Below are 15,104 nucleotides of genomic sequence, written 5' to 3'. Positions count from 1 at the left end.
TACTTACGAAGTGGTTCACACAGTAAAGAATCTGCCTGCAGGAGCCATGGGTGCAATGCCTAGGTCAAGGAAATCCGCTAGAGAAGGGAATGGCTACACGCTCCAGTATTCCTGCCTAAAGAAATCCCATATGCACAGTGGGTCCTGGTGGACTGTAGTCCATGGAGTTGCAGAGTCAGACACAACTGAGTGACTCATGCTGAGAATACTGAGTTTCGGGACAAAACCAGCCCTTGGATTATTCTCTAGCCCAGGCCTTTCTCTGCCAAACCACTCTGCATCTTTACTTTCCATCTCTACAACATTTTAATGTAAAAATAAAAGTAGCAAACTGAAATGTATTTGAAAAAAAAACTGTGATAAAATCAAAATGTAATGAACATCACCCTTTGTTGCTTAGTCACTCGGTCATGTCTGACTCTTTGCAACCCCGTGGATTTCAGCACGTCAGGCGTCCCTCTCCCAGAGTTTGCTCATTGTCCATTGAGTCGGTGATCCATCCAACCATCTCGTCTTCTGTCATCCCGTTCTCTTCCTGCCTTCAATCTCTCCTAGCAGCAGGGTCTTTTCTAATGAGTCAGTTCTTCACATCAGGTGGCCAAAGTATTGGAGCTTCAACATCAGTCCTTCCAATGAACACTCAGGACTGATTTCCTTTAGGATGGACTGGTTGGATCTCCTTGCAGTCCAAGGGACTCTCAAAACTCCTCAAACACCACAGTTCAAAAGCATGCATTCTTCGACTCATTTTCTTAGCACAGAAGTCCATTTAACTCTTCAAAGTATTAACTAGTATAATACTTTGGAGTACTATACTACATAGTATATTACTGTGAGGTTCCTTTGTAATCCTCTGACCTCACCTCTGTGTTTTCCCTAGGCAACTGAACCACTATAAGAAAGTGCAAGTGTTAGTTACTTAGTCCTGTCCGCCTCTTTGCAGCCCCATGGGTGGTAGCCTGCCAGAGTCCTCTGTCCATGGGATTCTCCAGGCAAGAATACTGGAGTGGGTTGCCATTCTCTTCTCCAGGGGATCTTACCAACCCAGGGATCAAACTCAGGTCTCCTGCACTGCAGACAGATTCTATACCATCCGAGCCACCAGGGAAGGCCCGAATTACTGTAAGCATTTGCTAAACTTTAAAAAGTTGTGTTTTCTTCACAAATAATTTGAGAGTAGGTTTGTTTCAAATGAGTTATTTTATTTATTTTTTTCTTTTTTTTTTTTTTAGTTATTTTAATAATAACACATTGTGCCACTTTTTTCATATTGATGTTATCTTGACTCCCTAACAGCAAAGCATGCATTTAATTTTGTCTTGCAACCATGAACCAGTCTGTCTTTGCCCTCGAAACTGGAACTGCCAGTGAATAACGCAGGGGTACAGGAGAGGCTCACAGTCTTTGATCATAAATGGAGTAAAAATAGCTAATCTAGATCATGCTCTTGTTGTTCCGTCGCTAAGTCGTGTCTGACTCTTTGAGACCCCATGGACTGGAGTGTGCCAGGCCTCCCTGCCCCTCACCATCTCCCAGAGTTTCCCCAAGTTTATGTCCATTTAATCAGAGATGCTTACCAACCATCTCATCCTCTGTCTAGATCATGTCCAAACCTGTAATCTTGACTTGATCAGGCTAGAGTCACAACCAGATATCCAAATGCTCTGCTGAGGAAACCTTTCTTTGGGTAGATAATTAATCTAAAAAAAAAAAAAAAATGGGAAGAAAAACCCACTATCACTATAACATAATGAACTTATGTTATTTAGTTACTCTGTCATGTCCGTCTCTTTGCAACCCCATGACTGCAACCCGCCAGGCTTCCTTATCCTTCACTGTCTCCTAGAGTTTGCTCAAACTCATGCCCATTGAGTCAGTGATGCCATCCAACCTTCTCATCCTCTGTCACCCACTTCTCCTCCTGCCTTCAATCTTTCCCAGCATCAGGGTCTTTTCCAGTGAGTCAGCTTAACTCTGTTTAGTGGTCTTAAGTAGAGCTTATTTATCTTCAGTAAAACGTAAAATTCTTTTCATTTCATTTTTAATAAAAAAAGTTCTTAGATTTAGTTATACAATGTTATTAACTCATTGTGACACTAATAATACCTATATCAACAGATAAATAGTTGGATGATTTTATGATTTATCAGGTAATTTCTACTTGTCAAGCCATATTTGCCTTTGTTTTCAAAAGATGCATACCTATTCAGAAGAAAGATTATGAAATTTCAGTGTTTCAGGAGGTTTTTTGAAGTATGACAATAGAGAAGTCTGGAGAAGTTAAGTGACTCATTCAAGGTCACCTAGCTAATGATCTGAAAAGCCAAAATTAGAATCCAGGACTCCTTACACATTGTGCAGGACCAATTTGTAGACTATCATTCAAAGAATATTCCTGCTGCAATCAGGAAATTGGGCACTTTGGGGGAACATGTATAATATACTGAATATTTAATCCTCCTAGCTTCATTAAAATTTATGACTATGTGATTTGCATAACATTAAAAACTTTAATCTGCAATGAATTGTCATGTGGCCAATAATCTCTAGCATAAAATTCATAATACATGGAAATTCTATAATATTATCATCATTTCTTAGGGGTATAAATTAATTAGTGCATCCTTTCCTTCCCAATAACTTTCCTCATGCCTCGTAAAGGGGAATTTGAGATGAAGTAAACAGTTTCTGCTCCTGATTTAAAGTCTCAAAGATGCAAATATGGAATGGCTTCACATATGAAATCTGGGGTTTTGTTCACAAAGTTGGATAAAGCAGCTGTTGCTGACTGAGATGCCCTCCTAGGAACTGCCTCTTTCCTCTGTTGAAAAAGAGGCTTGTAAACAGTCTCCAAAAGCCATGGCGTTAAATGATGTTGCCTCCTCCTTGATGGCTGAGATACTGATCTTCTGAAATGTGATGATTCCCGGGGGGAAATTCTGTGAGTCCATAAGTTTGAGGAATTTGGGAGTATTAAAGGACAGGGGTTCATTTATGTACAAGATTTCTTCCAAATTAGATGTTTTCCTTTTCTCCTAGTCTCTGGGGAGAAGGCAATGGCAACCCACTCCAGGACTCTCGCCTGGAAAATCCCATGGTTTGAAGAGCCTGTTGGCTGCAGTCCATGGAGTCACTAAGAGTGGGACACGACTGAGCGACTACGCTCTCACTTTTTCTTTCATGCATTGGAGAAGGAAGTGGCAACCCACTCCAGTGTTCTTGCCTGGAGAATCCCAGGGACGGGGCAGCCTGGTGGGCTGCCGTCTGTGGGGTCACACAGAGTCGAACACGACTGAAGCGACTTAGCAGCAGCAGCCTAGACTCTGGAGTACTCCTCTTTTTATACTCACTAGAAAACCTTCCATGACCTTCTATATTTAACATAAGAATATTTTTCATGAACACCAACATATTAAAGGAAAATTATTAAGCACCTGATTAGACTTAATCACATATCTTTCATCCCTATGTTTTCTTTTTGAACTTAAAAAAATAAAAAAAACTCATACAACAGAAATACCCAAGAGTTTAGGACAGACAAGAGTGGGAGAAAATACCATAGGCATGAAGAGAGTTGTTTGGGGAGATTGGATATTCATCACAACCATCTTGTTTAAGCTCCTGATAAACAGGAGCTTCTCAGGTGGAGAGAAATTTAACTGTAGACTAGTGTTCAGTTCAGGTCAGTTCAGTTGCTCAGTCGTGTCTTACTCTTTGTGACCCCATGAATCGCAGCACGCCAGGCCTCCCTGTCCATCACAAACTCCCAGAGTCCACCCAAACTCGTGTCCATCGAGTCGGTGATGCCATCCAACTATCTCATCCTCTGTCGTCCCCTTCTCCTCCTGCCCCCAATCCCTCCCAGCATCAGGGTCTTTTCCAACGAGTCAACTCTTTGCATGAGGTGGCCAAAGTATTGGAATTTCAGCTTCAGCATCAGTCCTTCCAATGAACACCCAGGACTGATCTCCTTTAGGATGGACTGGTTGGATCTCCTTGCAGTCCAAGGGACTCTCAAGAGTCTTCTCTAACACCACAGTTCAAAAGCATCAATTCTTCAGCACTCAGCTTTCTTCACAGTCCAACTCTCACATCCATACATGACTACTGGAAAAACCACAGCCTTGACTAGATGGACCTTTGTTGGCAAAGTAATGTCTCTGCTTTTTAACATGCTATCTAGGTTGGTCACAACTTTCCTTCCAAGGAGTAAGTGTCTTTTAATTTCATGGCTGCAATCACCATCTGCATTGATTTTGGAGCCCCCAAAAATAAAGTCTGACATTGTTTCCACTGTTTCCCCATCTATTTGTCATGGAGTGATGGGACCGGATGCCATGATCTAAGTTTTCTGAATGTTGACCTTTAAGCCAACCTTTTCACTCTCCTCTTTCACTTTCATCAAGAGGTTCTTTAGTTCCTCTTCACTTTCTGCCATAAGGGTGGTGTCATCTGCATATCTGAGGTTATTGATATTTCTCCCGGCAGTGTTACATTATTAGATATTAAAGTACTGAATAATTTCCAAGAAGGAAAAGTTTAGTATTAACATTATACTTTCCTTGAAGTTTATACCCTAACTTGGAAAGAGCTTCTGAATTTCCTTTCATAACACTGAGTTCTTCAGCTTCCTGGCCTATTTTGGACAAAGCAAAGGGCAGGACGGGTTGAGGATGACACAACATTTAACCAACTGTCATCAGAGTTGGTTACACTTGGTATGAATAGAAATAAGAAAGTAGTTTGCACTGCTTTCATTTTTTCTGAGGGCAGGCCACGGTGGATGATACTGATTTTGTAAGGGGGTCAGAAACCATTATTTAACCATTTAGACATACCACACTTGTATTCATTAAGTTTGAGAAGATTGAATCTTAAGTATTTAATTAAAATGACATTAATACTTTTACTACATATTTTTGTATTAAGAGAAAGATTCAACAGGGAATTGCAGAGGGCAAACAAAATCATCTCCAAGGAAAGTAACAGAGAAGGAGTCAGGCTGGGATTATCAACCAAAAGCATGGCATTCTCCTGTGTATCTGACTTGACAGTAGGTCACATGCCTTATAATATAGACTTTCTGCCATGCTTTCTTCTACATGGCTGCAAGGAGTCCCAGCATAAATGAGAGTGTCATCCAGAAAGACCTGGATGCTTCATCAAAGGGCACGATGGAGAGGGTGGAGCAAGAAGGATGAGACTATAGTCTAAAGCTTATTGGAGCCAAGCAACTTAACTATTATCACCAAATAATGTGCAGAGCAACTTCCAGTCAAGATGTGGACAATGGATTAAGCAATCATGGATATTAACCTTTTTTCTCTACATTAAATATCACATTAGGGCACCAAATAAGAATTAAGACCACATGGGCCAGGGACAAACCAACACCAGATAGACAGTTGAGATAAAGTTCTAATGACTTTACCAGAATGGAAGTAAAGACCAATAGATTCATATACTGAAGGCAACTGAAACCGGCTTTCCTGGTTAAAGCCAGGAACTGGAAAACTACTGCCCACTGTGATCTAAGACTAAAATAACTTTTGTAGACCAGTAAAAATTTGAGAATTTTTACCTCTACCTCTGCCTAATGGCTTCCCTGGCAGCTGAGTTGATAAAGAATCTGTGTGCAATGCAGGAAACCCCAGGTTCCTGGGTCAGAAAGATCCCCTGGAGAAGGGATAGGCTACCCACTCCAGTATTTGGGGGTGACTCAGATGGTAACGAAGAGACCTGGATTCGATCCCTGGGTTGGGAAGGTCCCCTGGAGAAGGGAATGGCAGCCCACTCTAGTATTCTTGCCTGGAGAATCCCCATGGACAGAGGAGCCTAGTGGGCTGCAGTCCATGAGGTCACAAAGAGTCGGACACGACACAGCTGGTGGCTAAGCAGAGCACAGAGGGCCTAACACGCAGCATCTGCAAAGTAAGGGGTCGCAAACCAGGCTGAGGACTGGCTCCAAGAGCTTTTCCAGATCAACTGAGTGTTGTATGTCCAAGCGGAAGTTTCACCCACCACCACCATCCAGACGCTCAGACCTCCTAAAAAAGCTAATCTTCACTAGAGATGGACTCACAGTCAAAGACTACAAAACCTAAAATGAAGGCAAATGCCGAGAAAGAATGTCTGTAGATGAAACAAATAGAATTTACATCTGAAGAACTACAAACAGTAAAGCAACTGCATAGGGGCTCTTAACATACAGATGTTCAATATGTTTAAGGAGGTAAGGATTGAAATAGATCCCATAAAATAAGAACAGAAGGTTAAGATATAGGAACAAGTGGATTTGAAAAAGAAACAAGTAGAAACTCTAAAAATTTTAGTGCCTGCTTCTATGATTCAATGAATTCACAAACAGATACTGACTTAAGAGTTGTTCCCTGTAGAATGCCTCACTCATTACTGGGGGAAAAACACACAGGAGCAAAATCAGTTGCTTTCTAATGTCTGAATTATAACATAGGCTCAATAAAGGGAATGCCTTTTGAACAGGATGGTTTATTGAGCTCTCCATCACGACAAGAAACTTACAAAAACTGACCTACTCTTTCTGATATTGAAGAAGATACTTTGATAGATTATACTAAAATATAATTACTTGGTCTCTTAGTTCTCTCTTTATTATCATAGGAAACTTCAGGGTGTTTTTTTTTCCCTTAAGATTGTAAACTCATTTTAAAAAGGAGCTTCTAAGAAAATAAATAAATAAAATAAAAATATAAATAAATAAATAAATAATTAATTTAAAAGGAGCTTCTAATGGACAATTTAATTAGATTGGTTTGGGCTTGAATAAAAGCTTAAGGAGGTATTAATATTCTAATCAAATTTTAGGAATGTGGATGAACCTAGAGACTGTCATACAGAGTGAAGTAAGTCAGAAAGAGAAAAGTGAATATCACATATTAACTCATGTATGTGGGATCTAGAAAAAGGGTCTGATGATATTATTTGCAAGGCAGATGTAGAGACACGGACATAAAGCAGGGATGGATGGATACCAAAGGGGAAGGGTGGGGTGGGGGAACGGGGAGGCTGGCGTTGACACATACACGCCATTGACACTGTGGAGAAACGGGAAACTCACGAGGACCCACTCTCCAGGGAGGTCTGAGCGCTGCCCTGTGCTGACCGAGATGGGGGGAACCCGGGAAAGAGGGGGCACATGAGTGTGTGAAGCTGACTCACTGGGCTGTACACTAGAAGCGAACAAAACACTGTGAAGGAACTATACTCCAATAAAGATTGAGGAAAAAATACAAAGCTGTTCTTGAAAAGTCAAAAAATATTCTAATCGAACGTCTTGGGGAAATATTCTTAGAATTTAAAAAAAAAAGATAAAAAGAAAATCTTTCTTGGGTTTGTTTTTAAGAACCAGGGAAGCTGTCAAGGATTGCAAGGTAATTCCTACTAAACAACCCGTAGATAAACGTGGTGTGGCCACCATGAGCCAACTTTGTGTTTGCAGCAGCCTGAGAGTTCCCACCTGACTCATGGAAAATGTATTCAGCTGCTTAAGATTAGTTTTTACTCATACTTTGTTAGAACAACCGCTTGCTGTTTTTAGTCTTTTAATGGCCAGAAAAAGAGCTTACCAGTGATAAACTTTTTTTTTTTATCTCATGCTTTTTTGACTCATGGCTGAACCAGCCCTTGCTTTGCATTCAAAATAATAATAGTAAAGATCCACAGAAAACACACTTATTAAATACTTACTGCTTGAGAGATAGACCCAGTACTTTTAAGTTATCTCATTTAATTACAACAATTCAGTGCAATGAGAGTCATTGCTCCCATTTCTTATAGATAAGGAAACTGAGGCTTACATCCAGAGAAATGGGATGACTTACTCAGAGCTCCACATACCTGTGCGTGGTAAGGGAAGATTCATTGACAAGCATTTTGACTCTGAATTCCATCTTCCTCCCCCAAGAGGAGATGATGTTGTGGCGCTCATGTAAAGCGCAGAGCCTGAGTAAAAGCTACAGTGAGACCCAGAAATAGAGAGAGGGCCCCCCCCCCCGTTTTCACTCAGCATCCTACCCACCTGTGACCCTCCTGGGAGAAGCAGCAGAATGAAACAAAAAGTAGCTGCTTTCCGAGACTCAAAAGTTTGGGGCCCACATCTCTTCCTCCTTCAGCTGCTCACCAAAGTAGCATCCTCTCAAGCTTCAAAGAGAAGCAGCCTAGTCTTCTCCATTTGTTTATTATCAATCAAAGGCGACTCCAATCATAGGAGTTCCATTTTTCTCTCTTTCTCAGAACCAGCCCTCTCCAGGGAAGGCTACAAGCGGTAACAGTGCAGACTAAGAGAACGATATTTTTTACACACCCACATGACCTGTGGCACCCTTCCCTCCAGGACACATTCATACACCATCCATGCCCAGAAGGCTCTGCAGTGTCTACAAATTTACCAGAGCCGTTTCCCATAGATGAAGCTGCAGGCATTCATAAAGAAGGAGAAGTTCAAGCGATGACAACATCTCTAGTCTACCCTAGCTGGCCAGATGCTTGCCTTTAAGTGCTAACCACTCTGATTTCCATTCATCCTCCAAAGCCTACGCGCCATCTCTGGGAAGCGTCCCTGATCATTCTCAGAAATCCTCACCACTAGGCAGGGTTGGTAATAAATACAGAACATTTCACATGCCTACAGTATGGTATAAGGATTCAACACACTAGAGACAATTCTGGCTTTAAGACTCCTAATCCCCCAGCTAGACTATGAGGAGGAGCAGAAGGACTGTGATTTTATTCACCTTGCACTCCTTACCCCAACACATAACAGGTGTTGAGTGAACATGGGATGAAAGGATAACGGCCTGATGAATGCACCGTTTGCATTTCTGCTTCCTTGTGCTTGTCCCTGATGTTTTCATCACTGAAGTTCCTCTCCCTCTCTCCTTACTAGGTAGGAAGTCTTGGTCATTACTTACATAAACATTTATATAAAATGTTCTTCCAATTAGTATATTCAGTGCTATGCTCAGAGTTTCCCAAGTAATATACTCATTAAAACAATAGACTCCTCACTTAAATTTCCAGGGATGTTGCTCTAGCTGCTCAGAGCAACCTTTTATATTAGTCAATATGGATCGATGGAAACTTATGAAAAGGCTGACCTCACAATGTGAAAGAACTGGACTACAAATCCATGTTTATAAATTGGTCCTTTCAAATACAAAATTTTCCACCGGGATTCTTTTATAAATGATGGTTACAGTTCAGGCCTACTCAATAAAATTTTACCCCCTCTAGACAAAAATTAATGGAACCAACCAGAGTTGTGTGCCCTCGAAGTAAGATGAAGAGAAGAAAGAGAATTTCCTCCCTGCTCTTGGGCACCCAACTCAGGGCACCCAAATTTACCCCTTCCTTTTGGTGCCCTTATGCCCAAAGTGAAACAAATATTTAACTCTCCCTGTGTTCAGTTACAGAGTTATGGAGTTCAACCCAGGACACTTTTAATCTTTGAGATTCTATAACCTTGACATTTTCAATTTTTCCTAGGCGAACTCCAACTTATCTCAACTAGATATTAGAAGAACAAATAATTAATCCACATTAAGGTGTAAATGACTGCTAGCCATTTATGAAGTATTTACTTCTTAATAGAGAATATTTGTTTACCTAAATGAATATATACTTCTAAATTGGCATAATTTTAGTAACTATGACTTTTTTAAAACTGAAAAATCAGGAAAGTGTAGAGAAGTCCTTCTGGGTGAAAAAGAAATAGGTCAAACCTCCCTGATAACCTAGCCCTAGTTTCTATTAAATTATTCCTTATTTTCATCTTCTTTTGTTTTGTAAACTACAGATTTCTAAAAGTGCCAAGGGTTTATTTTGTCAATTTAAATTGGGTTGAGTTTAGGTTTTAGCTTATTATCAAAGGTGAGGCTCAGGTTGACACCGAGCATTTTCTATCAGATTCTCTGGGAGCAGAATGTGAATTGATTTCATTAGCCCCCTAGAAATTATTCTCAATCCTCTCTGCTTACAGCTTTAAGTGATATAATATTCACCCACTCGTGTGTCCACCTGTTTTCTTCCTCATCAGACGTTTACTGTCTGCCTTCTGGCAGGTATGAGGGTTTACACTAGTGAAGAAGATGATGCCAAACAGCCCTTACCTCAAATCGCTGACAGACTGGGGGAGAAGACAGATAAGCCAACATGTCGTTATCACACACAGGGCAAAGCCTGCATCCACAGTGCCAAAAGAGCACAAAGCCAGGGAACAGCCAATTGCCCAGGCAAGGTAGGAGGCCCACGGAGCACGTGGCGTTTGCTTGTGGGTGGATGCTGAGACCCCTGTGAACGAAAAGATAAGAAAGGGATTTAGTTCACACAGTTCTGACTCCAAAAGGAGAAGATAAGGAGGGTATAGAGCCAAAAGCCTCAGGTAGGGAGAATAACTGCCCCCCCGGGGGAGGCAAAGAGACCACGTAAGACCCTCTTTTTCCCAGTGTTGCGTTTTATAATCTGACTAACTTCTCACAGCACCGCTTCACTACTGCCTTAGGTGTGTGTGCGCAGCCAGCTCCCCCAGACACTAGATGCAGCTCTCCTGGGAGACTGCTGCTGCTGCTGAGTCGCTTCAGTCGTGTCCGACTCTGTGCGACCCCATAGACGGCAGCCCACCAGGCTCCCCCGCCCCTGGGATTCTCCAGGCAAGAACACCTGGGCAGCCTAGAAGTGTCTTATTCCCGTTCCTCTCCTTGCCCTGGACACTGTGCTACAAGGGGAAGCAAATCCAGGGACCCATGCTCTTCTAGGCACACACTCCTGGTGGAGCACTGGGGTCTCTAGCCAGCATCCCCCCTGCCTGGCCAGCCTTGCCGATGCCTAGGGCTGCCTTTCAGCTCAGAGCGTGCCTGTGTCCCACCCTGCCGTGAGACCCTCACAGCACCGTCAGCTTCCCTCCGAGGGTTTTTATTTAGATAGACTCTTGTCTAGGGCAGAATATGAGGCTTCTCTAAATCACATCAATGAGAAGCTTGATTGTTGATTATGTAAAATATTGGAGCAAATATTTGCAGAGGTCTTTATGGAGCTCATTTCAGAGCATCTGATTCTTCCTAAAATCCTAAAGAACTGCTGCTGCTGCCTTGAACCCTGACAAAACACACTTTATTGTTAATCCTGACCTAATCTATTCATTTCACACCCTTTATTAAACAAATGGTTAATTGAGATTAAACTCCAGAAGTGGCTTGTGGGCACAAAGTTAGGAGATTTAGGCCCTTTTGCTACACTGAGTTGGAAGTTAAAGAGTAAGTGGTGACTGCATGTAATGACCTGGAAAACCATACAGAGAATGCTGTTTCCCAAAGCCTTCAGCCTTCCTTTTTATCCCCTCTTAATTCCTCAGTAACCTAGAGGCAGCAATTCCAACCACTTAAGAGAGGATGCTAACCATCTTTATACCTAAGATTGTGAGATGAAAGGAAGGGTTCAAAGAATAAGGTACAGATACGTCACATTTCTGAGGTTTAAGACAATTAGCTTTGCTTACCTAAGGAAAATCTCAAGTCTTTCTGAATAACTAATTTAATTCAGTAATATTTTCTGAGATTTATATTATGTTCTTTAATCTAGGATTTACTCTTAGAAAAAAAGGCAAAGGACCTATGTGAGTATTCACCTAAAGAACCCACTTCCACTGATCTGGGGGATGTTTATCATTCCCTAGAAAAGCATTGTGTTCTGAAACTTAATTTAAATGTGCAATCTTAGATTTTTATCTGCTCACAGCTTTTCTCCAGAAAATATGATCTTATTTCTTTTCCTAAAACTAAAATTAAGGTACTGTATTTATGAATAAGAAATAAAACTATTTGTTTACAACTGGAAGTTTCATTTTTTTCATCTTTTTCATTTTTATTTTTTCTAGGTGCATTTGGCATAGTGTCTGAGACTGACTAACCCAAGAGATCAAAATGATCCTCAACTCTTCCATTGAAGATGGTATTAAAAGAATCCAAGATGATTGTCCCAAAGCTGGAAGGCACAATTACATATTCATCATGATCCCTACTTTATATAGTATTATCTTTGTGGTGGGGATATTTGGAAACAGCTTGGTGGTGATTGTCATTTACTTTTACATGAAACTGAAGACTGTGGCCAGTGTTTTTCTTTTGAATTTAGCTCTGGCTGACTTATGCTTTTTACTGACTTTGCCGCTGTGGGCTGTCTACACTGCTATGGAATACCGCTGGCCCTTCGGCAATTACCTGTGTAAGATCGCTTCAGCCGGCGTCAGTTTCAACCTCTACGCCAGCGTGTTCCTGCTCACATGTCTAAGCACTGACCGCTACCTGGCTATCGTTCACCCAGTGAAGTCCCGCCTGCGGCGCACAATGCTTGTGGCCAAAGTCACCTGCATCGTCATTTGGCTGCTGGCAGGTTTGGCCAGCTTGCCGACTATAATCCACCGCAACGTGTTTTTCATCGAGAATACCAATATCACAGTTTGCGCTTTCCATTACGAATCCCAAAATTCTACCCTCCCGGTAGGGCTTGGCCTCACCAAGAACATACTGGGATTCTTGTTTCCTTTTCTCATCATTCTTACAAGCTACACTCTTATTTGGAAGACCCTCAAGAAGGCTTATGAAATTCAGAAGAACAAACCAAGAAAAGATGACATTTTCAAGATAATTTTGGCAATTGTGCTTTTCTTTTTCTTTTCCTGGGTTCCCCACCAGATATTCACTTTTATGGATGTGTTAATTCAGTTGGGCCTCATCCGTGACTGTAAAATTGAAGATATTGTTGACACGGCCATGCCCATCACTATTTGCTTGGCTTATTTTAACAATTGCCTGAATCCTCTCTTTTATGGCTTTCTAGGGAAAAAATTTAAAAAATATTTTCTACAGCTTCTGAAATACATTCCCCCAAAGACCAAATCCCACTCAAACCTATCAACAAAAATGAGCACACTCTCCTACCGCCCCTCGGAAAATGGAAACTCTTCTACCAAGAAGCCTGCCCCATGCCTTGAGGTTGAGTGACACCCTTGAAACCTGTCTGCGAAGTCATCTTAAAGAAGGAGCAAGAAAAGCATTCTTGTACAACACCTCACTGCCGAATGAGCATGGGTTACACTTCAGAATTAAAGGAGAAATAGATCATGTGGACTGGACTGAAACGTCTACAGCTCTGAACAAATGTTCTGTCCCTTTGCAACTCAGCAACGAGAAGCCACATTCTGCCATGTTTTGCATTAGACAGGTGATGCCCACTCAAAGAACGGATGTCAGAAACTGGATGAAAGTGTTGATTTGGAAATTTTACTGGGAGAAGTGTCCTCTCCCTAGGCTGTTCTTGTTCTGTTATTTTTTATTTCCACATGAAAATGCTTAGAATATGTTAAACCTCAAGAGGAGCAACAGGAGAGAAGAGCTTAAGACTGCCATGCCCAATTTCCAAAGGGCAGCAAAGCTTTCGTGCCTATTTAGCTATTAGCAACTGCGCCCACTTGTACCTGCTACTGCACATTTCATACGGAGACTCGCTAAGTGGTAGTTGTCAGGTTTCAGAAGCTTTCGTGAAATGCAACCCGTGTCTTATAGATTCACACTGCCAAAATATGCCAGCTGAGTGGCTAATTTGTATAATGTTACTGTAGTCATGTATAAAAACTAAATTACTTGTAAAGATGTTATTCCAGTCCCAGGTAGTTGTTTTAGTTTTATTTCAGATCTGAGAAGTATATATATTTTGTGGTGAAAAGATTATATATCATAAAATATGCCTTACTGTTTTAAAAAGTATATATTCAACCTGTGCATGTATCTCTCTAAACTGCTATTATCTTATTAAAATTTGGCAAAGTTATAGTCACATTAAAATAATGTTATTGCAATGTATTTAATCTTCATTACTTAAAGTAGATGTTGGTTTATTTTTAAAAACAAGACAACTGTGAATAAGTATAAATGTATTTCCATTTAATTAAATCTTGATACAACTGATAGTTTAATACTGTTGGTTTTAGATTTAATATCCTGCTATTGAAAATACAAAGAGCACACTTTCTTCCACTGCACAACATGGAATAAATATACCATTTTGAGTTTTCCAAAGTTTGTCATGCAATAAAGAAAAAACTCGTTCCTTATGACACTAAAATAATACATTATTTTACACAAAATTTTAATAGGGTTTTTCCATTCACATGCATGATAATTGTAACAAATATAGAACATATAAGAATATATAAGAAAACAAAAGTCGTATTTAGTTCTCCTGCTCAAAAATTACCATTTTAACATTTGGGTACCTTGTTCTACTTTTCTTGTATTCATTATACACACATACATGTTTAAATCATGACACTGAAATCATAATGTATTTTGTATGCAAATTTTCCATTTAATGACATAGCATAGTAGTTTGCTACACCATTAAATTTTTTTTTCTAAAACAATTTAATACTTGTTTCAGAAAAACAGTTGCTGGGTCTTTTTGTAGGGGACTTCCCTGGTGGTCCAGTGGCTAAGACTCCAAGCTCCCAACGAAGGGGACCCAGGTTTGACCCCTGGTCGGGGAACTAGATCCCACAAGCTGTAACTAAAGATTCTGTGTACACAACTAAGACTGGGTACTGCCAAACAAATAAATGCAAAAATAAATAAGTAACTGCATAACATTACAAATACAGACACATCAGTTTGCTAGTATTCAAATTTTTGAGCATTTAATTTTTTCTGATTTTTCAGTGTCATGAATTGTATTGTACATAAACATTAACGTACATGAATCTGATAAATCCTTTCTGATACACTCCTAGAAGCGGTATAAATGATTATACAGATATAAACATTTTTAATATTCTTAACATACCTTTTGCCAAATATTTTCCAGAAAACGTAACTGTTTTCAATGCTACCATATCTCACCATAGCTTCAGCAGCAAGGAATGTTTATTAGAGTTCAGCAGAAAAGGAAAATTTACTGGAAGGATGCAAGTGCCATGTGCAAAAGCAGGGATGCAACTGCATTGAAGAAAGTGCGGTAATGCTTCTCCTGCCCTTGGCAGCTGCCTCATCCTAGAGGCCATTGTTCTGGAGAATCCGCAG

At 40.5% G+C, this 15,104-nt stretch overlaps 1 protein-coding gene across 1 annotated transcript in view; it reads left to right on the top strand.

Moving 5' to 3' along the window:
- Nucleotides 1-14,324, top strand: part of AGTR1 (angiotensin II receptor type 1) — a 50,963-nt gene extending 36,639 nt beyond the window's left edge. The window contains exon 3 of the mRNA XM_065942456.1: nt 11,909-14,324. Coding sequence (XP_065798528.1) covers nt 11,955-13,034 — 1,080 coding nt within the window. The 5' untranslated portion in view covers nt 11,909-11,954 and the 3' untranslated portion in view covers nt 13,035-14,324. The remainder of the gene's footprint in view (nt 1-11,908) is intronic.
- Nucleotides 14,325-15,104: the final 780 nt, after the last annotated feature.

This window comes from Muntiacus reevesi, chromosome 8 (assembly GCF_963930625.1).
Source record: "Muntiacus reevesi chromosome 8, mMunRee1.1, whole genome shotgun sequence".
In the NCBI taxonomy this organism is placed as follows: domain Eukaryota; kingdom Metazoa; phylum Chordata; class Mammalia; order Artiodactyla; family Cervidae; genus Muntiacus; species Muntiacus reevesi.
The sequence above is the reverse complement of the archived record's forward strand: the minus strand, read 5'-3'. Positions and strand labels throughout refer to the sequence as shown.